The 23,828-nt window shown below is 45.5% G+C and overlaps 2 protein-coding genes across 2 annotated transcripts in view; both read left to right on the top strand.

The window, feature by feature from the left end:
- Window positions 1-8,461: 8,461 nt before the first annotated feature.
- ENTR1 (endosome associated trafficking regulator 1) lies at window positions 8,462-20,972 on the top strand. The gene is made up of 8 exons (XM_081967379.1): window positions 8,462-8,617; window positions 10,332-10,453; window positions 13,430-13,822; window positions 16,122-16,195; window positions 17,369-17,480; window positions 17,735-17,797; window positions 19,050-19,189; window positions 20,391-20,972. Exons 1-8 carry the CDS (start codon window positions 8,542-8,544, stop codon window positions 20,485-20,487), a joined length of 1,077 nt encoding a protein of 358 aa, XP_081823505.1. The 5' UTR covers window positions 8,462-8,541; the 3' UTR covers window positions 20,488-20,972.
- A 1,999-nt stretch (window positions 20,973-22,971) lies between these two features.
- SNAPC4 (small nuclear RNA activating complex polypeptide 4) overlaps window positions 22,972-23,828 on the top strand; it is a 36,130-nt gene continuing 35,273 nt past the window's right edge. Inside the window, exon 1 of the mRNA XM_081967191.1 lies at window positions 22,972-23,134. The gene's annotated coding sequence lies outside the window, so the exon portion shown is untranslated. The remainder of the gene's footprint in view (window positions 23,135-23,828) is intronic.

The raw sequence follows: 23,828 nt of genomic DNA, 5'->3' as shown, positions 1-23,828 counted from the left end.
AAGGCTAAATGGTCTAGGAATCCAGCCATAGGTTGAGGTACTCCATTAGGCCCTCACAACGTAATTTTATTCATAATAGTATTCATTCATATTGCGTGTTTATAAAATAATTGTTCTGGTGCTTTATATTTTGATACACATTTTGATACACATTTTGTTTTTGCACTAATTCCGTCTTCTAATACACCATACAAAATAAATAACATATAGAATTTCTGAATGTTAGTGCTCTGCAAAACCATTCCCAGTTAATTGACACTCTTAACTTGTCAATTGGATTCTCTCAGTGGTCCACGTATTCTCAGATGTCCCGTTTGAAAAGGTAGATAACATAACCTAAAGGCTCAAATAGGGCCCCCACTGCAGCATCTCCTCAGCCCACATGTGGCCTTCCACAGCCCTCCCCCACCCTGAGACCCTCTGGGCACTGCTGGCAGCCCCACTCGGTCCCCAAAGGTATTGGGCCTGCTTTCCTGTCCTCCTGGGGTCCCATGGCCTCATCCCCATCTGCCGGTCATTGCTCACTTTTATTTATTTATATCCCACTTTTATTATTTTTGCAAGGCGGTAAATATATCCAACACATTTTTTCCTTATTTCCCCGCAAGGACTCTGTAAGATCAGTTGGGCTGATCAGTGTGTGGCTGGTTTAGGTCATCTGGCTTCTATGCCCAAATTCCTGGTCCTCACACTTGCGACCATTGTCCCTATTCTACAATGTGATCTTTAGCGTACGCTGACGGAATTCTGAAACGTGGTATGTAGAGTAAGGAAGGGCCGGTGCATGGCCAAAAGTGGAGCTCCTGTCTCACAATCAGGAGGCTGTGAGATCGATCCTAAGTAGAGGCAGATATTCCTCTCTCTGTGGAACAATGTGAATACATCTCTGCATTGGTGACAAGAAGGGCATCCGGCCAGTAAAGACTCAGCGCTTGAACGTCAGGTAAATGCAGCATTGAGGGAGATTGAAGAAGCGGGCAAATCAAAATAGGCAAGGAAACAGTAAGAATCCATCCTGAATATCTACAGAAGACCCGGCTCAGGAATTCTGGGAGTTGAAGTCCACAGGTCATAAAAGGGGCATAGCTCCCCACCCCTGCCTTAATAGAACTTCCCTTCCACCTGGAGGGAAATAGGCAGTGGGTGCCCCAAGGTTCTGCCTGCGCCCCGATACTCTTTAATTATTAGGGTAGGATAAGGATAGGATGGGGAATGGAAGGGAAGAGAACAGAGCTGGAAGGGACCTTGTGTTGTCCCCAAATCTGGGCCTTCGTTTAGTGTCAAAGAAAAATTGATCGCCAAACACAAGATGTGACACCAGAATATACTTTTATTTTGGTACCAAGATAGAAGGATCCTGGCTTTGAAAGCCTCCAAGGCCCCATTGCACTTTTACACTCAATTTTTATACTCCAAGGTGAGTCTCTCACACACACCCTTGCCTTCCCACTAATAATGCCTATAATGTGGATTGGTTACCTGTTACAGTCCCCTTCAAACACTTTTACCTTTATTCTGCTAAATAGCTAAATCTCAGGCCACCTGTTGCCTACCCCAGGCTGGCAATAGCCATCGGGACATCACCCGCCCTTCCTTCCAGCGGGGAGAGGAAGAGGGTCTTGATGCCAGGTGGCCAGAAGCATCTGGAGTGGGGGGGTGCTGGTGGGGGAGACTCAGCTGCAACCCCGCTTCTCTCGCCAGGAGGAAAGGGGGCCACCCGGAGACGCCCACAGGGCTGCTGCAGGCTTAAAAGTGGGGGGAGTAAGGAGCAGCTCCGGGGAGGCAGAGGAAAGCTGACGCCGGCGAGGGAAACCTCCGTCCGTTCCCGTTGATTGCAGCCCCTTTGGGAATCCCCCAATCGCCTCCCGCCCCAATTTCGCCAAGCCGGGCGGTGGGGAGGGAGCGGAGGGGCGGAGCCAGCGGCGCAAGGGCGGAGCCAAGCGAGTGGAGGAAAGGCAGGAAGGCAGCCGCTGCAGAGTCGAGCAGGGGGCGTGGTCTGCGGAGCCCGCCCGCCAATGGGATGGCCTGGAAGCTGTCCCGATGCTAATGCGGCGACCTTTTGCAGGAAAAGCGCTTTCTTACTCGACTTCCGCAATCGGACCAAGAGAGCAGAGCTTCAGTGGGCGGTGCCAGGAGAGGAAGAGGCGGAGCTTGGCAGAAAAGGGGACGAAGGCCGAACTGGCCCTCTCTTTCGTCTTTAGAGAAGCGACGGAAGGACTTTTCCGTTTCGAGTGCGCATGCGGCCTGATGAAGGTAGGGCGCAGGAGCCGCCGTGAGTAGTACTCTGGGAGGCTCCTCCGGAGAAAAGAGACCTGTGAGGAAGGAGAGCCTGGTCTGGCGGAGGAGGGGGGACGCTGGGAGGGAGGCCCGTAGGAATCGGCGGCGGAGGCCCGGGCCTCACCTGCATGGAAGGGGACGCAGCCGTGAATCGCCCCCGCCTCTTTCCCCTGCAGGAGGACGTTGGAACCCGCGGGGGAAGGAAGGAGGCGCCCCCCGAGAGGAGAAGGAGGAGAGCGGGCCCCGCGCAGCAGCCATGCCTTGTCCACAAAGCTGAGGGCGATGCGGGGAGGAGGAAACGGGGGGAGACTACCAGCCGGGCTTGGAGGGCAGAGGGTCCTGCGGAAGACCCTGGAGGCCCCAAAGGATCCAGGAGGGAGGAAAGAAATACGAATGCCCGGAATGTGAAAAATCCTTCAAAAGAATCGACCATCTTCAAAGGCATCTAAGGGTCCATTCAGGAGAGAAACCGTTTAAATGCTTGCAGTGTGGAAAGAGCTTCAATCAAAGGGAAAGTCTTGATAAGCATCAAAGAATCCACACAGGAGAAAAACCCTACAAATGCCTGGAGTGTGGAAGGAGCTTTAATGACCCTTCAAACCTCCGTCGACATCAAATGATTCACACAGGAGAAAAACCTTATAAATGCCTGAAATGTGGAAAGAGCTTCAATCAAAGGGAAAGTCTTGATAAGCATCAAGTGATTCATACACGAGAAAAACCTTATAAATGCCTGGAATGTGGAAAGAGCTTCAATCACAGGAGCGACTGTGATAGACATGAAATAATCCACTCAGGAGAAAAGGAATACAAATGCACAGAATGTGAAAAGTCCTTCAAAAAAACCAGAGGTCTTCAAAGGCATATAAGAATCCACACAGGAGAAAGGAAATATCAGTGCCCGGAATGTGGAAAATCCTTCAAGAGAAATGATATTCTTAAACGTCATCTAAGGATCCACACAGGAGAAAAGAAATATGAATGCCCAGAATGTGAAAAATCCTTCAAGAGAAATGACCTTCTTAAAAGGCATCTAAGACTCCACTCATTAGAGAAACCATTTAAATGCCTGGAGTGTGGAAAGAGCTTCAATTATAGGAGCGAGTTTGATAGACATGAAAGAATCCACTCAGGAGAAAAGATATACAATTGCACAGAATGTGAAAAATCCTTCCAAAAAAAGGGTTCTCTTCAAAGGCATATAAGAATCCACAAAGGAGAAAGGAAATATCAGTGCCTGGAATGTGAAAAATCTTTCAAAACTAATGGGCATCTTCAGAGACATCTAAGCATCCACTCAGAAGAAAAACCTCACAAATGCATGGAGTGTGAAAAATCCTTCAAGAGAAAGGACCAACTTCAAAGCCACCGAAGAATCCACACAGGAGAAAAACCTCATGAATGCCTGGAGTGTGGAAAGAGCTTCTGTCAGAAGAGCAACTTTTATGTACATCAAAGAATCCACTCAGGAGAGAAACCTCATAAATGCCTAGAATGTGGAAAGAGCTTCATTCGGTTGGGACACCTTTATACACATCAAGAGATCCATTCCGGAGAGAAACCCTACAAATGTCTGGAGTGTGGAAAGAGATTCATTCTGATGGGAACTCTTTATAGGCATCTAAGGATCCATTCCAGAGAGAAACCATACAAATGTCTGGAGTGTGGAAAGAGATTCATTCTGAAGGAATACCTTTATAAACATCAAAGAATCCACTTGGGAGAAAAACTTCACAAATGCCTGGAGTGTGGAAAGAGCTTCAATCTGAGGGGAAACCTTTATAAACATCAAAGGATCCATTGCTGAGAGAAACCATGTGAATGCGTAGAAGACCTGGAAGTCCCCAAAAGATCTAGACGCTAGAAAGGAAATACCAATGCCCAGATTGTGAAACAAATCTTCAGAACAAAGGACCTCCTTCAAAGGCACCTAAGAATCCACACAGGAGGAAAAACCTTATAAATGCTTATAGTGTTAAAAGAGCTTCAGTCAAAAGGGAAAGCTTGTTAAGCATGAAATAATCCACTCTGGAGAGAATCCCTACAAATGCCTGGAGTGTTGAAAGAGAGATACTGAGCATATAGGCCTCCATTGATACCAAATCATGTGGGAGAAAAATGATAAACATGCCTGAGTATGAGAATATCTTCAGTCACAGTTGTATCTCAGGAATTGAATTGAATTGCATATTCAATTTGGCCAAGTGTGAATAGTTGTTAGTTACGAAGTTGTGTTGGACCCATTGTGACCTGTCTTGACTCTGGACACCGTTCCTTTAGGCCTTTCTGTCCTCTACCATGTTTCGGTGACTCCATCCAGCTACCTCATTCTTTGTTGGCCCCTTCCTCATTTGCCCTCAATTTTTCCCGGCATTAGGCTCTTCCAATGAGTCCTGCCTTCTCATTTGGTGGCCAAGGGATTTGAGTTTCCTCTTCAGGATCTGGCCTTCTAAAGAGCAGTCAGGGTTGATCTCCTCTGGGACTGACCGGTTTGATTGCCTTGCAGTCCAAGGGACTCAATGCAGGAGTCTTCTCCAGCCCTATAGTTCAAAGGCCACAATTCTTTGGCGCTCAGTCTTTCTTATGGTCCAACTTTCACAGCCTTACATTGCCACTGCGAAAACCATAGCCTTGACTATGCACACTTTTGTTGGCAGGGTTGCTGTCTAGCTTTCCTCCCCAGGAGCAAGTGTCTTTTAATTTCTTGGCTGCAGTCTCCATCGGCAGTGATCTTGGAGCCCAGGAAAATAAAATCTATCAGTACCTCCATTTCTTCCCCATCTATTTGCCAGGAATTGAGAGGGTTGGATGCCATGATCTTAGTTTTCTTAATGTTGAGTTTCGAGCCAATTTTTGCACTTTCCTTCACCCGCTTCAAGAGGCTCTTTAGATCCTCTTCACTTTCTTCCATTAGAGCGGTATCATCTGCATATCTGAGGTTGTTGACATTTCTCCCGGCAATCTTAATTCCACCTTTTGATCCATCTAGCCCCGCCTCTCTCATGATGTGCTCTGCATATAAGTTAAATAGGCAGGGCGACAGTGTACAGCCTTGCTGGATTCCTTTCCCAATTTTGAACCAATCAGTGGTTCCGTGTCCAATTCTCATTATTGCTTCCTGACCCACATATAGGTTACTCAATAGGTTAGTCTGGTACTCCCATCTCTTTAAGAATTTGCCACAATTTGTTGAGATCCACACAATCAAAGGCTTTAGCATAATCAATGAAGAAGTAGGTTTTTTTTTTGGAACTCCCTAGCTTTCATGGTCCAACGTGTGTTGGCAATTTGATCTCTAGTTCCTCTGCCTCTTCGAAATCCTGCCTGTACTTCTGGTAGTTCTCGATCCACATACTGCTGGAGCCTAGCTGGTAGGATTTTGAGCATAACTTTAGTAGCGTGTGAAATGAGTGCAATGGGGCAATAGTTTGAACATTCTTTGGCATTGCCTTACTTTGTAATTGAAATGTAAATTGACCTTTTTCGATCCTGTGGCCACTGTTGAGTCTTCCAAATTTGCTGGCCAATTGGGTGTAGCACTTCTACGGCATCGTCTTTTTAAAGATTTTGAATAGCTCAGCTGGAATACTGTCCCCTCCACTAGCTTTGTTGTTGCTCAGATTTTCTTAGACCAATTTGACTTGACATTGTAGGATGTCTGGCTCAAGGTCAGTGGCCACCCCATGGTGGTTATCAGGGGATGTTAAGCTTGTTCTTGTTCTTCTGTGTAATTTTGCCATCTCTTCTTAATCTCTTCTGTTAGGTCCCTGCCATTTTGGTCCTTTATCATGCCCATCTTTGCATGAAATGTTTCCTTCATATCTGCAATTTTCTTGATGAGGTCTCTGGTCCTCCCTATTCTATTGTTTTCTTCTATTTCTTTGCAATATTCATTTAATAAGGCATTCCTATCTCTTCTAGCTATTCTCTGGAATTCTGCATTCACACCACCAGTTACTGTACATCCACAGCTGAGCATCCTTTCGGCTTTGGCCCCGCCGCTTCACTCTTTCTGGCGCTACTAGTACTAGCCCTATGCTCTTCCCCAGTAGCATATTGGACACCTTCCGACCTGAGAGGTATTCTTCTAGAGTCATATCTTTTCCTTTTAGTATTGTCCATGGGGTTTTCATGGCAAAGATACTGGACTGGGTTGCCATTTCCTTCTCCAATAGACACACTAGGAATTTGTCCCAAGTGCACAAACACTCAGGAACAGAATAATAATATTCATGATGATAATTCCAATAAGAGGGTTGAGTAAAGAAGATATTAAGAAGATAGCTGCCAAATAAGGGATCTCAACCTGGCTAGGAACAAAGGGAGCTGTAGTGCATGGGGGGGGGGGCGCTAGGAAACATGTGAGGGGGGTGGGGCTCATGCGCGGGGGGGCGCTCACATTGCATTTTGGGGGTTTGAGCACGCATGCGTGCATTTGCATGCACTCTGCACCAAAAAAGTTAACCATCACTGCTCTAGTTCCATTGATTGGGTAGCTGGGACTGTACACCTATGGCAATGTCGTTCCGTTTTCCTTTCATATTCACCCAAGTACATTCAAGGGGGGTTTCTTCTTCTTTTTTTTTTTGCAATTAATCGCCTAATAAATTGCCTTTAAATGGACATCCCACTCGGTGCCTAATTGAAGCAAGTGTGCTTTGGCTGAATCTAGGGCTAATTTAACCTTCATTGTTGCTTAATAGCAGGATTCACTTAATGACCGCAGTGATTTGTTTTACAACCTGCTGGTAAGCTCTCTAGAGTAGCTGTGAGCGAGGAGGCGGCTATATAAACAAACAAACCTTACCAAAAATGGTCTTAAATTTGGCACAACTCACTTAACATCCTTCCTTAGCAAGGGAAATTCTGGACCCAATTGTAGTTGTATGTCCAGGACGATCTGTATTGGAGATCTCTAATTCTTTAATGTAATGTATGCATGACTGAATTCTGAAACGTGGTATAGAGAGTATAGAACAGGGGTGTCCAAACTTGGGAACGTTAAGACTTGTGGACTTCAACTCCCAGAATTCCCCAGCCAGCTCTGCAGAGCTGGCTGGGGAATTCTGGGAGTTGAAGTCCACAAGTCTTAACGTTCCCAAGTTTGGACACCCCTGGTATAGAAGATATAACTATGGAAGAAAATCCATATAGGCAGAGATTTGTACGTAAGCCAAAGAAGATGAAGTAAGGACTGTGTTTCCCAAGTTTCCAGCCAGATCGATCCTATGTAGAGGCAGATATTCTTCTCTCTGGGCACAATGAGAATATATCTGCTGAAACAAACTCCGCCTTGGTGTCAGGAAGGGCATCCAGCCAGTAAAGACTCAGCTCTTGAACTTCAGGTAAAAGAAGCACTGAGGGAGATTGAACAAGCATGGAGTCAAAATTGGCAAGGAAACAGGAAGAGAATCCATCCTGAATATCTACAAAACACCGGGCTCAGGAATTCTGGGAGTTGAAGTCCAGAGGTCATAAAGGGGCCAGGGAATTACTTCCATATGGAGGGAAGTAGGCAGTAGAGTACCCTAAGCCAGAGGTCTCCAACCTTGGCAAATTTAAGCCTAGTGGACTTCAACTCCCAGAATTCCTGAGCCAAGTGTTTTATACCATGGCTGGCTGGGGAATTCTGGGAGTTGAAGTCCACAAGTTTTAAAGTTCCCAAGTTTGGACACCCCTGTTTTATACATATTCAAGATGGATTCTCTTACTATTTCCTTGCCTACTTCCAGCAAAGGAGGCTGGGGAATTCTGGGAGTTGAAGTCCACCAGCATTAAAGTTGCCGAGGTTGCAGGCCCCCTGCCTTAAGGGGTACCCCACGGCCCAGCACTCTTCCATAACCTTCATAAGCAATTTAGACGAGGGCTTAGAACAGGAGTGTCCAAACTTGGGAACTTTAAGACTTGTGGACTTCAACTCCCAGAATTCCCCAGCCAGCTGGCTGGGGAATTCTGGGAGTTGAAGTCCACAAGTCTTAAAAGTTCCCAAGTTTGGACACCCCTGGCTTAGAAGAAGCCCAACTCGTCTAATCGGCGGACGACGCTAGCAGCGGTTTCAAAAACGGGCTCAAAATTCAAGATGCGGACAGATTGGAAGCCTGGGCCGCGAGCGCCATTCTGGGCCGAGAAAGGCAAGGTTCTCCGCAGGCGATTCTTCCTGTTTAGTAGCTCTCTGGTTCCGCCGAAGTCCCGCCCCCGGAAGTCCCGCCCCTCTGGCGGCCAGAGGCGGAGGAGTGGGAGACGCTCTGCCGTCTCCCGCGGCCCATGGCCGGGCACAGCGCCCTCCCGCCGGGCGCCGTCCCCGGGGAAAGCGGGGAGCCTCCCTGGGCAAGCCTTTCCGGTAAGAACGGCCTATTAGCCCTCGCCTCTGAGCACGTGCAGAGTGTCTTCTTCAGGGCGGGGGGGGAGGAGTTGAAATGCCTTCGGGGTGCTGTGCCTCTTTCCTCGCCAGGCTGGGGATGATGGTTCCTGGGCTGGAGGAGAACCGCCGTCTCTCAAGAGAGGACTCCAGGCCCCATGGTTCCCACCCAGGGAGGTCGCAGGCTGGGATTGGTGGTGGTTCAACAGAGTGTGTGTAAATGAGTGTAGGGGGGAGTGCAATTCCCATTTCCTGCAACGGAGCCGAGGAAGAAAGTACTTCTGAGCATGTGCAAAGTACTTTTGCTTGTATTTTAATTTTTTTTTTAGTTTTCTTATTTTATTAATTGCATCCTTAGTGCAGAACAGTGTTTTCTGGCTATGTAGTTTGCTTAACCATACAGATTGCATTCTTTTTGTGGCTTCCTCTGACTTCTCTCATTGGGGCCAGAGGTTCCGATACAGTTACTACAACGTGAGATTCAGAGATCAATTGAACACTTGGATAAAATGGGTAGGAACATTAGAGAACAGCTTGATCCTGCACCCTTGAGCCATTACTTGAAGAAATGCCATAATACTGATATTATGCTTGATTAATATATTGATAAAATATTGATGCTTGATTAAACGCTATCACAGAGCTCCAGAAGGATGAAATGAACATCAGCTTTTTTATTTTTGAATTATGCTCAGTCAAGCCAGTGCCCAAACTGGCAAGATAGCTTAGTGAGTTATGCAACCACTGAACCTCTGCCGACTCGGGGATGACTCCCGCACACTCAGTGGGGGTCCCAGCCTTGCCCCTTGCAAAAGATGCAGTTCCTGATCTTTGGGACAAGGCTGGTGTCAAAATGTTGTGACTTCAGAAAACCAGTGGCTATAAAGTTATGGTGACAGACAGTCCTTGCAAAATACAACGTGTAAAAGCATTTACCACATTCCAGATTTGCACTCTGCAGGCCTGTGCACGTATTCTGCCTTCAGAATAGTTTTGCAAGTTTAGAACAGAAAAGGATGGAAGCTTTTTAATGAAAAAAAATGCATTTATTTAGATTATACAGGATAAAAAAGATCCTGTATTAAAATATAATAAAACTCCTGTATAGTCAGTTACTACCCATGTTGTACAGCTTCTATTTTAATTTCTAACAAAGGGCTGCAAAACCACAAACAAACAATACAGATTACATTCTTAATTTCCACCCCTTTTTTTCCTAACCATTGATAAAATAGGTTTCATGTTTGATAATATTCTGTATCTTCTTCCTGATTAGTTCTTAATGTCGGTCTGCGCACTCGGATATTTTTCTTAATTTTTTCTTAAGTGTTTCTTGGTTTTTTCCAGTGATACAATCCTCACTGCAGTCAAGACCTGCATACTTTTCTTACCAGGTTTACCTGATATTATACCTAATAAAAATAATTCAGGTTTGAAATCTACATGCTTCCCTGTCATCTTTTCTAGCCATTGATGTATTTTTACTCAGGTTTTTTCCCCTTGCTTTAAGCACAATGCACATATGATAATATGTGCCTGTTTTATTTTTTACTTGTATTTTTGCTCGCAGAAGGGGTGGTGTTCCCATCCTCGGCTTCTAAGGACTGACATTGGCAAGCCGAATTGCCTCGCGGGTGGGTGGGTGGGATTTAGAGGGTCTTCCTGTCCTTCTCACTTGTTTTCTTACCTGCCGCAGGTGGGCCGCCTGGAAACCTCGGCGAAGGAGCTAACCCCTTTTCCTTCAAGGCCTTCGTGAGAAGTCAGGAGCAAAAGGCAGCCACAACGTCCTATATGGGCACCAAGAATGGCAGCCCCCAGGTGAGGGGGGAGGTGGGTTTTTTGGGGGGGGGCAGGAAAAGAGGGGGGGAAACTGGGCTTTTTCCCTTTCCAGAACCCCCCCCTCCTGACACTGCTGGCCTCAAAGCAGTTCGCCTGGGCAAAAAGAAGCAGGAAGTATTTTGCTGGAGGTTTAGAGTCAGTTGTGAATTTGGGCAAGAGGAGCTGCAGGGAATTCTTTTAATACTGATCGATCAATGCAGAAGTAATCAATGCAAAATTGATTCCGAGAGGGAGATTATTGGCAGGTCCTAATTGCCTGCCCGTGGCTGCTGGTGAAGGACAGGCAAGGAATCTTTAAAAGAAAAAACAGCGATATAAATAATAGCCATTTTCTCTGCTGCTTAAGGTGCTTTCGTTGAGAAGCAGTTTCAAATAGAATAGAGCTGGAAGGGGCCTTGGAGGTCTTCTAGTCCAGCCCTCTGCTCAAGCGGTTCTTCATAAGGAGTTGAGAGAACCCCAAGATATTGGAATAGCTTGACATGAAACTTATTATCTGATGAAACTTCCCAAGTTCTCGAGTTGAGGCATGGAGGGCAGTTTGGATGCCCCGCATAGCCCCTTTTTAGAAGAAGAGGCTAAGAGGCTAAGCCATAAAATCCCAAGGAATCTACAAAATATGAAATGTGTTGATTGCGCTATTTTGTATACATGCTTCTAATTGCTTTCGGTGGTTTGAATTTGGGGGTTCGGTTGTAATTATTTTGACGTGTGTTGTTTTTGGTCAGACTGCACACACACACACACACACACACACACACACACAATGTGTGTGTGTGTGTGTGTGTGTTGTATTTGTGCTGATAAATAAATAAAGGGAGACTAGTATAGATCCATTTCAAGCTATTTAGCTCTCATCAGCTAGCCATACCGTTACTGGGATTCGAACCTGGGCTAGCTGATGAGAGCTAAATAGCTTGAAATGGATCTATACTAGTCTCCCTTTATTTATTTATCAGCACAAATACAACACAAATATAAAAAGGCAACATTAAAAATAAAAATATGGTTTTCTGCCTGGATGGTTTTCTGTAATGAGCCGAAGGACAGAAAGAGGGAGTAGTGAGCTTCCTCCCATATTTGGGCATACCAGGGGTTGTAACACAAATACATTATATATATATATATATATATGAGATGGGAAGCTATATAAATTGAACAAATAGATGGCATCCATGCCGTAGTAGCTGAACTTTGCTTTAACGGAGTTCTTTAACAGGGTTGCTTCTCCTCCCTTGGTGAGGCTGCAAAAATGGTGGGGACTGACTTCAGACAGCCAAAAAAAACATTTGGAAATCTCTCTTAAAAGAAGAGAAACGTAGGGGAAATGAACAGAGAGGTGCCTTCTTGTACAGCCAGTCCTCGACTTAACAACAGTTCATTTAGTGATCATTCAAAGTTACAATGGTACTGACTTATGACCATTTTTCACACTTATCACCATTTTTCACACTTATGACCATTGCAGCAGCTCCGTGGTCACGTGGCTTACATTCGGATGCTTGACAACTGGGTCGTATTTATGACGGTTGCACTCTCCCGTTACCACCTGATCCTCTTTTGCGACCAGCAAAGTCAGTGGGGAAACCAGATCCACTTAACCATGTTACTAATTTAACCCCGTTGTGCCGTGATTCACTTAACAAATGTGGCAAGAAAAGTCATAAAATGCAGCGAAAAACAAATTTCTCACTTAGCGACATAAATTCTGGGCTCAATTGTGTTCGTAAGTCGAGGACTGCCTGTACTGGCTCAGGTGGCACAAGCGGCCATGAATGGAGAAAGCCTTCGTTTTTCAGCCTCCTGGCTTCCCTCACATTCTTCGAAGAGCTCTGGCGGAGTTTCTTACTGTCAATAAATGAGTTGTTATCGCCCTTGAGGGGATTTATAGAAAGCTACTGTCAGGTTTCTGAAAGATGCCCTAATTAATTCATGCGCCTCGAACCAAGTTTCAAAAGAAATCCAGTCATTTATTAGGAACACCATTTCGGCAATACCCCATTGCAGTCAAGATCTGATCGCATTTTAATTATGGCTGAACTTTACCCCCGTTTCAACCCTCCCCTCCATCTGTGTCGTAAATCACATTCACCAACGAGATGCACGCCTCACAAGCCTGCTGTAGTAATCTGAGATCCGACTCCAGCTGAAGGTATGCATGGAATGAGCTCCCCCCCTTTTTTTCCCCCCCTCACCATGGCAACTACAGCTTCCGCTAGATCAGGGGCTGGCAACCCATGACTCTGGAGCTGCATGTTGGCTCTTTCATCCCTCTGCTGCGGCTCCCTGTCGCTCAAAATATGCATCCCGACCGCTAATGTATGACACACTGGCATGTGATTTATTGAGTTTTTCGACCGCCAGTAGACCAACCGTGAATAAGTGCAAAGAAAAGAAAAGTTTTCAGAAGAAAACAGAATGTTTAATGGCACATGGGCAGGTTCATTTGCTTTCACTGCTGACGTGACTGGTGAACCAGTATGCTTAATATGTGGCGAGAAATTGGCAAACAACAAAAAGTTGAATGTTTGCTGCAGGGGGATAATTTAAGTCTGGCTTTTTATTTCATAAACCTGAGGAGGACTCACATAGACACCGAGTGTTTTATTTGAAAGTAACATTCAACTCAGCATCTTCTCTCTCTTTTTTTCCCCCAGAGCTCAAAAAGTTTTTGTTGCACGCAGGAATAAGAATTTCTTTCCTCTGCGGCAGTTTGTCGGTTTCATAAATGGAAAACACTGCAGAGATTTTTTTAAAATTCGTAGCATGAAGGCAAAACACGATGTATGCAGCGTTGTCTTCATTTTAGGCGTCAAAAGGGATTTGTGGGCTCTTTGAGCGTTTAACGTTACCGACCCCCCTGTGTGTTAGACAGTGTGGTGCAGAAAGGCCCTTTTGGCCTCGGCGTAGGAAAGGCGTGAAAGGCTCAAAATCCCAAACGTTCTGCTTCGCTTGCAGGAGCCCTTGAGGTCCTGCCTCCTGCTGGATGAGAGCTCCTACTTGGCCGAGTCGCTGGGGTCGGAGAAGGACTTGCGAGAGACGTTTTTTGAAGACCCAACTCCCTCGGACTCCTTGCTGCAAGATGAAGAGGACGACTGGAGCGGCTCCTATCAGCCCTCGGCCGTCGAAGAAGCCCACTTGGTCAGAGCCCCCAGTGCCTCGCTCAGCAGCAGCCCAATAGACTCTTTCTACTGCAACGTCTCGGGCCTCCAGACCTTCTCCCCAGAGCAGCTGGGACGGAATGACCACGTCTCCTGTGGCTGTCTTGGGAAAGGGGACCAAAGCTCGCTGAGTGATCCGACATCCCCAGAAGATGGCTTCTGCCGACTGCTGCACCTGCGTTACCAAGAAGTAAGTGTCGACGTCTCTGTGGGGGAAGCTGGCTTCTCCCAGACAAGAAGGCTAAATTCCTAGAAAATATAAGTTGGCTGCATGCATAGCCCGCCTTTCTTCTGAGGTAACATCTTTCTGAGGTAACATCTTCGGTTTCACCCCTTCGTTTTTCATCTCCACAGCAACAGTTTTACGAAATAGGTTGAACTGATAGGTTGCGATTAGTATAAAGATAATGTCAGCCCTTTGGCGTAGGCCAAAGACTAAGACGTCAATGCCACAAAACCGGGATGGCGAACCTGTGGCACAAGTGGCACACAGAGACCTCTTTGTGGGCCCGTCAGCCGTCGGCCCAGCTTGGCTCCACCCCGCATGTGTACGTGCCTCCCATCGGCCAGCTAGTTTTCAGGTCTCTGCCACGCGTGTGGGGGGGAGCAGGGCGCTTGCAGGAGACACGTGTCCGTGTGTGGAGGGGGGGGGACAGAAGGGAAACGTGGGGAGATGAACTGCACCCACCACCGGTGGAGGCTTCAGGGAGGACTGCTAGGCCCAAAACGGGTCATGCATGCATGCGTGGCAGTGCGGGGGGGGGGGAATCACACGCACATGTGTAGGAGGATGAGTTGCACATGGGGGGGTGTCATGCGGTCATTGCATTATGGGTATGGCCACACATGCCACATGCATGTTGCTTTCGGCACACAACAGCCAAAAAGTTAGTCATCCTTGCCATATAGGCCTAAAATTACTTTTTATTAGGATGGCTGTAATAACAGAATTTTGCAGGCCGGGAATGCGCTTCCCCTCCTCACTTCCTGTGGTACTAAGGAGGGCCTTGTCTGAGTCTTTTTCTCCAGTTACTCTTCTGCCCTGGACTTGGGTTTCTTTTATCTGATCACTGATCACTCTTCCCCCTGTCCTTCAAGGCCGTTCTTTATTCCCTCTGAGAGACCCAGTGAGCGAAGGCTGAGATTGAACTGAAAGTCTGCCCACTTTCCAACACTTTCACCCTAACGCAACTCTGAATAGCAATTTAATTTAATTTATTGGCATTTGGGCTGCTCTGGGTGGCTTGCAACAGAAACGAAGAAACGAAGAGAGCTTAAACAAAGCACGTAAAATAATTGGAGCAATTAAACGAAAAGAAAACACGAATGTAACAATCGCAAAAAGAAAATGGTTAGCATTGCTTTCTAGGCTCTGCTGCCTAAGGGCTGTCTTAAGTACTGTTTTTTTCTGAGGAGTCCTTGGTCTTCTCTGAGCTTGATTGCATTCTTGCAGAATACCTTATAAGCCAGGGGTGTCCAAACTTGGCAACTTTAAGACTTGTGGACTTCAACTCCCAGAATTCCCCAGCCAACTTGAAGTCCACAAGTCTTAAAGTTGCCAAGTTTGGACACCCCTGTTATAAGCACTGATGATATTATGTAGTTGGGTTAATGTAACATCTGCAAAAAATAAAAATAAAAATCCAGTTTCGAGAGCACCAAGGGCCCCTCATGTCAATTCTGAGCTATAGAGATTCTCCTGTATTTCTACTCTCTCTCTCTCTCTCTTTTTGCTATTACATTAAGTCTTAAGTGTCCATTGGGCTCCCTGGCTGACCATTACCAATTTTCTGGATCGGAGGCCCATCAGTTTGTCTGGGGGGGGGGGGGGGGGAAGAAGAAGTAAAAACAACATGCCAGTATTTTGTTCAAAGCTATGCTGCAAAAATGGCTGTCTCCTGTGAGGATGCCCAGGATTTCTTTTCCAACTTCCAAGGTCCAAAATGAGGGGAATCCCTGTTTTCTGTTCCAAAGGTTTGCCTCATCCTGTTTCGTATCAAATCTCGCTTTCAATCATTTGGTGGCATTCCCTTCCTAGGACAAAGCTTGGGATTCTATCCTTGCAAAGCTCCGTTGCGATTCCTTTCAGGAGGCTGAACGGGCAGGCTGGTGACTTGGTGCGTTCTTCATGGACTGAGAAATTTTGGGTTGGCTTTTTTTTTTTTTTTTCCGTTTTCCTTTCTGGTTGTGGTGTGGAATATAGGAATGCAGCATCGCACAGACTTTGAAACGTTGCAGGGTTTGCGAGGTGCTTTGTGAGAAACACACAAACTCGGCATTTGCAAGGACAGAAATCTCCTTGTGGATCCCAGCTTGAAGGCAAGAGTTCTGTGGTCAAGACTTCTTTGCCTCTTTGGCTACTTGTCATTTCCTTGGTTGGGACCTTGGGCTGATTTTCTATCTTCTAGCTGCCTATCCACTTTTTGAACTGTCTCTTCCCAGAATTCCCAAATCCTTCAACGTCTGAATCTTTTCCTCTTTTTACGTAGCTGAAAGAAGAAAATTCCAACTTAAGAAGTACACTAAGCCAAATTCAAGCTGTTTCTGAATCTCAGGCAGAAAGGTGGGTGTAAAATTAAGATTAGTAGAAAAATAAACCTTTAATTGATTAGTTCTCTGACTTGAGCCGCCTGAATCAAGAGAGAAAGTACATTTAATCCTGAGAAATAAACATAGGGACTGATAGCATTCTAAATATATGAAGGCTTGTCCAACTGGAAGTGGTAGATTTACACTCCAGAGTAGATTTTTTTCTCCAGTTCTTTTTCCATTAGTCCGATAAAAATCTGGTTCATTTCTATGTCCATTTTCAGGATTTTCTGTATTAGACTGTATTCATACCTCCCCCTTATTTGATATATTTTCTATATATTAAAAAAATGGTCAAGGAGACTATGAGCAACAAAAAGCATCTATTTATTTACACTTGCACAAGTGGATTCTCGGAAAGGTGAGAATACTGAACAGTACAACAGGTGAGACTTAAATAGACAAATTGTAGTCCTATGGGTATCATCCAGGTGCGTCATAATACAACTACATAAATGTACTTGGCGTAATCAATAACAATAGTTGGCAATATTGACAATAGTTGGCAATAATTAAGCTACAGCTCAAAAACAGATCTTCTATGTTCCTCCTTGTAAAGTTTCCCGTTCACATGCATGTCAAGAACGCACAATATTTTAAACTATATAAAATTCCCCCCTCATTGTCCACAATTTGGACAATAACAAGGTAATTACCAAGCTTCCTGAACGAATCCAATGCCATATCCCCACCTACGTCACATCCCCAGCCAGGGCATTTCCTAATTCCCATCTGGGCTATTCTTGGCTAAGACAGAGTGACCCAAATTGTCATAATTTCAGCAAATCATGAGATACTTTTCCAGCCAGTATTTTTCCATCTAAGCGAAATGGATATGTATTGCAAGACCTCACTCAAAATGGAATCTGTTAGGTTCATTCTTTTTTACACAAATAATTCAAATCTGATCCTATTTCTCTCACATGTCCACCATCGATGAAAAAAAGTCCCTTATTTTTACACTCTCAGCATTCATTTGACATTCCTTTATACATCTCAGAAAGCTTTATCTGGTGTTAAAACACCAAGCCTGCTTTAAAAGGCATCCTGGCTGATTTCATGCTCTTGGGAGGCAGCGAGGACAGAACTCACGAGACTCTGTTGGGGCTTGGAGCTCAAGGTGGTCTCATTCCTTTCTCTCCACCAGAATAAGGCATCTGGAAAGGACTTTAGAGAGGAGCAAACGGAAGGAGGAGAAGGAGGCTCGTGAGCTGGAGGCCATGGTGCAGCAGGTGGAAGAGAATCTTCAGTTAATGACGGTGGGTCTGGGGCGCTGTGGGAGTCAGCCCTCTCCCGTGAATGGCTCTGTATCGGGGTACGGTGGTAGCTGAGCCCGTCTCGTTCTGGGGCTCTGAAGGCGCTTCTCTCATCCTGCCGCCAGAATTAATAGGTGGGATGATCGTTGTGTGCCTCTATTTACCTGTGTGGTGGTCCTTCTCTCCCGGTGCTAAAACCTGTGGATCGTGTTTGCCCACAGCTGTTCAAATAAACCTTTCTCTGATTTTTGTTCCAGAAACGGGCCGTGAAGGCAGAAAACAGTGTCATTAAGCTGAAGCAGGATAACATGCACCTTCAGGTACATAGGCCTTACGCCAACGGGACAGGTAGAAAAATCCTGAAGGAGCTCGGGGATACAATACAATAGTAGAGTTGGAAGGGACCTTGGAGGTCTTCTAGTCCAACCCCCTGCCTAGTCATGCAACCCTATACCGTTTCAGACAAATGGCTATCCAACATCTTCTTAAAGACTTCCAGGGGAGATAGAATGCATTTCGTCCTTGACTTACAAATGAATTTGAAACCGGGAATCTGGTCGTAAGTCAAGCCTTCTAAGTAACTGGAAGTGTTTTTCTAACATATTTGGTGGCACTTGTTAAGCGAACTCTGCCTTCTGGTGAACGCTGTGGTCATTCAGTGAATCCCTTCGTTCAAATGGCATTTTGTGCTGGAATACCGGAGAAAAACATGAATTGCATTCACACGGCAACTGTGGGACTCTGCAATTGGTTGTAAAGTCGATGGGCTGCAAGGCACCTGCCCTACAGTAATGGGGCAAGGGGGTGGGGAAGGTGACCATTTACAATGGCCAGGGTTTTTTACTTATTCTGTGGCCGTCGTAAATTTGAAGTGTCCTTAAGAAACTGGTTGTAAATTGAGAACCACCTGCACCGGAGCTTGTAAATGTAGATTTTGTAAATTGTGCAGAGTGAGTAGTCTCTGAAGCATATTGTCCTGGCTTGAATAGAGAGAGCCTCTGAGGTTCAGGTGCACAACTGGACAGACAGACAGACACCTCTAACTGCTCCCCTCTGCCCTGTTTCTTCCCAAGCCAGCTAGGGATCTAAAATCTGCACCAGCGATGCCATAACTGATTCATAATAATCAAGCCAATGTTTTAATGCAAAAACCAGTCATTTATTGATGGCTTCATTAGGGAATATTTGTTCGCAGCCAAATCTTTGCTCTGTTTGTCTGTTTCTGAACGTAACCCCTGTTCCTTTCCTCCCCTCAGTCTGTGTCATCAATCATGTTACCCAATAGATACACCCATCTCAAACCAGCTACTGTAATCAGATCCGACTCCGCAGACAGTATGCATGGAATGCACCCCCACTCATTCTGTCCCCATGACAACACGGAGAGTTTGCATTAAAGATATAGGGAAGTGAGCTGATCGTAGGCAAAGCTACTTGGAGGTCTTCCCTGGGCCTTGAATGTTCTGCCAGAAACACCCTTAGCTCGTGTCACGCTTTGAAAACTACAGGGACTGAAAAAGTAATGTTTGTAAAGTCCGTGGCTAATAAACGCTTCTTTGCTTTTACATGAAGGTTCAGGTGGAAAGCTTCAAATCGGAGAACAAAGCCTTAAAGTCTGGCCATCTGGAAAACCTGACTACGGTCAAGCAAAATGCAGATGTTGCCTTGCAGAATCTCCTCGCTGTGATAACGAGATCTAAATCCTCAATCAAGTAAGTCTTGGGTAGGAGAAGCAGACGAAAACACTGAATTCATACAAGATGCAAAGTTTTGTTTAACAAGCCACAGTTGGTGGTACATATAAAGGTAAAGGTTCCCCTCACACATATGTGCCAGTTGTTCCCAGCTCTAGGTGGCATTGCTCATCTCCTTTTCAAAGCTGAGGATATCTCTGTGGTCATGTGGCCGGCATGACTAAATGCCAAAGGCGCACGGAACACTGTTTCCTTCCCACCAAAGGGGGTCCCTATTTTTCTACTTGCGTTTTTACATGCTTTCGAACTGCTAGGTTGGCAGAAGCTGGGACAAGTCACGGGAGCTCACTCCGTTATGCGGCGCTAGGGATTCGAACTGACAAACTGCTGACCTTTCTGATCGACAAGCTCAGCGTCTTAGCCACTGAGCCACTGCGTCCCAGGGAGTGGTACATATACCACTAGCCAATTTGAGGGTTTGTAGTATATCCCACTTTAGCCATAAAAGCCAGTTGGGTGAGCTTGGGCCAGTCCCTTTCTCTCCCTAACTCGCCTCACGGGGTTTGTTGTTGTAAGAAGAAGTAATTAGATAGGTTGAGTTGTTTATAAGAATAATAAAAGTTGAGCTATAAATAAATAAACCTTTCTGTTCCAATGGATTCCTTTTTAAAAATGGTCCTGGAGCTTAAACAAATTGTTATGACAGATGGGCCTTTCCCAGGTAATGGTATGTTAATTCCTACTGCTCTTTTTTTCTCTCCTTTTTTAGTGTCTTCAAAACACATCTAACAAATATAAGCATGGTTAAATTCTGCCCTTTGGCTTCAATGTGGTAGCTACCCAGCGCAATGCTTGAATTACTTCACTAATAACATAAAAGTTCACTCTTTACAGCTAGGGAATCTAACGTGTGTAGGAATGGAGGAAATGTTACATACAGATGTGCAGTAAAATGCCATGATCTCAGTAGCTGGTTACCTTGAATACCTATGAGCTCACCTAATTAGCAGAACCAGATGTGGAAAGAGAGGAAAGGTTACGTACAGACATGCGCAGTAAACTGCCATGATCTCAGTGACCAATGACCTCAACTGTTTATTAGAACCAGGTAGTATGTCAGAAATGGCGTAGGGTCTCCTGCTTGGGCGGGGGGTTGGACTAGATGGCCTACAAGGTCCCTTCCAACTCTGTTCATCTGTTAATCTTGTGTTCCTTCTAGGCAGCTGGCTTCTGGTGCAGAAGAACTGCAGCTTGTGGCTGACCTCCTGAGGTCTCTAGACAAAATATCTGAGATACCATCACAAGGGACCCCCTGAGAATCTATTACCTCTCATTCTTGGAGAAAACTAAGATTGGAAGCTGGATTTTTTTTTCAGTGGCTGTGATCTTTAACTTCTGAGACTTGTTAAGAAGGTTGCAGCTCTTAGTTACTGCACCTGGATTGATCAACGGAAAATATTTCATGATGTGCAAAAATAACTAAATATTTTCACACTTCACTGTTTGGCTGCTCATTTAGAGATTGTTTTAAAAGTCTAATCAGGAATATATTTCTTATTTAACATGGGTGCCAGTCAGAGAGTCCTCGAGCACACGCAGATATATTATTAAAACTGTCTTCTTAATATAAATCACATTTTTTTGAAAACCAGCTGTTGTACAGGTGCAATAAAACCTTTCATTGCTTTTGCATAGCAAGGTATCCAAGAGTTAACATTCTGAATATACAGTTTTGAAGCTTTTTAGTTTCTCCAGGTTTTATATAGTATTATTTTTAAAAATTAAAATGAAACTGCAAGTATGGAGCTTGGTTTGGCTTATATTTTATGTTTTGGGGTTTTTTTTCCCAATCATGGTGAAAAGCAGGTTGGTAAGCAAATGCCTCCTCTTTAAGGATTGATTATGGAAGAATTAGATACCAATGTGAACTCTTTTGGGGGCTGAAGTTTCCATTTGCTGCCTGTGTGTTGGGAGTGCACATAAATATATTTTTATACTTTTATTTCTTATGATGACTGCTTTCATATGTTTGGCTTTCTGTTATATACTGCTCAGAGTCCCATTTTTGTAAGATGGGCAGCCACATAAATCTGTACATATAAAAGCCAAATACCACTCACTCATCACAAAATCTGCAAACTGTAAAGCCTACAAATATAGAACTGTAAAGCCTACAAACTTGAAATTCTGCACGGATGTTCCTCATGGCTTCTAGGTGCTTGCTAAGGAAGGATTTTTCGAAATGACCATCAGTATTTCTTATACAGTATCATATTAACATGCATTAATGCTAAGGAGTTAGACATTCTCCTCTCCTCTCCTCTACTCCACCTGAATGGAACTCTTTTCCAACTGCCACTTTCCTTATATGGCCGTGGCCAGCGCATGACTGGGAGTTTAAGACATTCTATTCCCCCTCCCCACCTGAACTCTTTTCCAACTGCCAATTGCCTTATAGTAACACCCTCTGATGCTAAAGAGTTATATATATTCTACATTAATTTTCAAGCTTTAAGTATCAATTTATCAAGTCCTATCAAATAGTTTCGTAGCGAAGCACAGGTATCCAGCTGGTATAAAATGCACCTCTTTTCTAGTTCTTAGCAGTGGTTTAGTGGTGCTAACGGACAGAAGCTGTTTTAGGATGATTGGAGCATTTTGAAGGTAGTGTATGAGTGGCTGAAGCAGAATTGTTTTACCTCGTCACAAAAAGTAACTGAACAAAAAAGAATTGAACAAACCAAGGCTTTCATTGCCATCCGCTGAGAAGTGCCAAAGCCATTAATCTTGGGATTAGGTCTTTCAAGAAACAATTTTCTTAAAAGGATACCGGAGCTGGATACATTATTTTAATTAGTATCCTTTAAGAGAAGCTGGATGCATTATGTTAATTAGTATCCCTTAAGAAATACATTTTGTAAAGGAGCTGGATGCATTATTTTAATTGGTATCCTTTAAGAAATAATTTTCTTAAAGGATACTAATTAAAATAATGCATCCAGCGCCAGTTAAGGTTCATTGTGGAGAAGTTGTGTAGTGTTTTGACTTCGGAAAGACTGGATTTAACTCTCAGGAACAACTTGACTTGAAGGATTCAGCCATGTATTAAAATTGGTCCCAAGTTCATCAAGGAAAAGTGTTAAGTTTAATTTATTTAATACTCTGAAATCCTAGTAGCATTTTGGGATCCCTCCCCTGGCTTTCCTCAATCCCATTAATGAAAATATTAGGATTTCAAGCCTAGATAATGGTGGTTTGGGTGAGCTCACACCCAGAAGCCATTTTCCTGTCCATGGTTCTCTTGAGTCCCTCCACAAGCCATGATTGAGCAAGCCATGGCTTGTTTAGTTTGCTTCCATTCAGAGGCAGCGCTCCTATTTTCTCCCTAACAACCCTGCGGGGTAGGCCGGCTCGCTCCGCATCGTCTAATGAGGCCGAGGAGGGTTGCCCTTCAACGGGGAGCCTCTACGTGACAGTTGGGTATCTTCCAAAGCACGCGAGGCAACGCGCCCGTATGCCGCGGGAGATCGCGCGGACTGAGGGGGCTCCTTGTGAAAGCGCTGCGTCCTCTCCGTTCATTGGCTACCGTCACACGTAGCCACCCACCCCTTTCCGTTTCTTTTCCTCCTGATTGGCTGCTCCCAACACATCACGTGTTCTCTCCCTGTCGTCGTGCGCCGCTATTGGATGATGCTCCGCGGCCACAGATTGGCAACTCCCGGAAAAGAAACCGAGCAGCGCATTGGCTGACGAATAGACAGGCGGGCGGAGCCTAGGCGATCGTTGGGCCCAAGAGTCGACGTAGGTGGAGCTTTCTTTCCTGAAACGGGAAAGAGGTGGTTGTAATTCCGGTTTCATTAAACCCGTGCGTGACGTCACTTCCTGGTCCGTTACCCGCTGTGTTCCCCCTGCTTCCGGCCGAGGGTTCCTAAGCGTTCCTCCGGCCGTAGCGGCTTTGAGCAGGTGAGATCCGTGTCGTCGGTTAGGCTGGGGCAGCCGCAGCTTCTTTCGGCCCGGGCGAGCGGCGGCCGGCAGCTAGGCCCGCGGGAAGCCAGGGCTGGATTAGCTGCGTTTTATGATTGGGCCAGCTGGGATAGGCTGGAGCCAGCCCCGCAGCGCGAATGTGTCGTGTGAACGCAGCTGACCCGGGGACGGAGGGGGGGGGCGGCTTTCGCAGGGAGGGCGCCTTAAAAGGAGAAGCCCCCTCCCTCCTGCTCCTCCTCTCGGGCCCTTCCCGAGGGTCCCTTTCCCATCCAAACGCTGGGAGGGTGCTTTATTTTGCCTGTGGCGCTTATTCGTGTCAGAAGCACCTGCGAAGGGCAGTCAAATGGGTGTAAAATCGGTCGTAAAAATACAGCACGGGCTGCTGCTCTGAGGAGCCTCCCAGAATCCTTTGGACAGTGAAAAAAAATTAATCATCAATGAAATGCATAAAAGAAATGAGTGCGGCTCCTTTTTTAGAATTCGAACTTGGCTCTTCAAATGTTATCTTTAGAGAAGCTGCAGAGCAGCATCTGCATCGGATGAGGAGATCACATCTTTCGCCTTCTGTCCTGGCTATGTTTTACAGAGTTTTTAACAAACTCTGTCTGGTTCAATGGCAGCAATAGAAAGTCCCTACAGAGAGTGGTGAGGACAGTGGAGAAGATTTATAGGA

This window comes from Natrix helvetica (assembly GCF_964273705.1).
Source record: "Natrix helvetica genome assembly, chromosome: 15".
Classification (NCBI taxonomy): domain Eukaryota; kingdom Metazoa; phylum Chordata; class Lepidosauria; order Squamata; family Natricidae; genus Natrix; species Natrix helvetica.
Note: the sequence above shows the minus strand (reverse complement) of the source record. Positions and strands in the feature narration are given on the sequence as shown.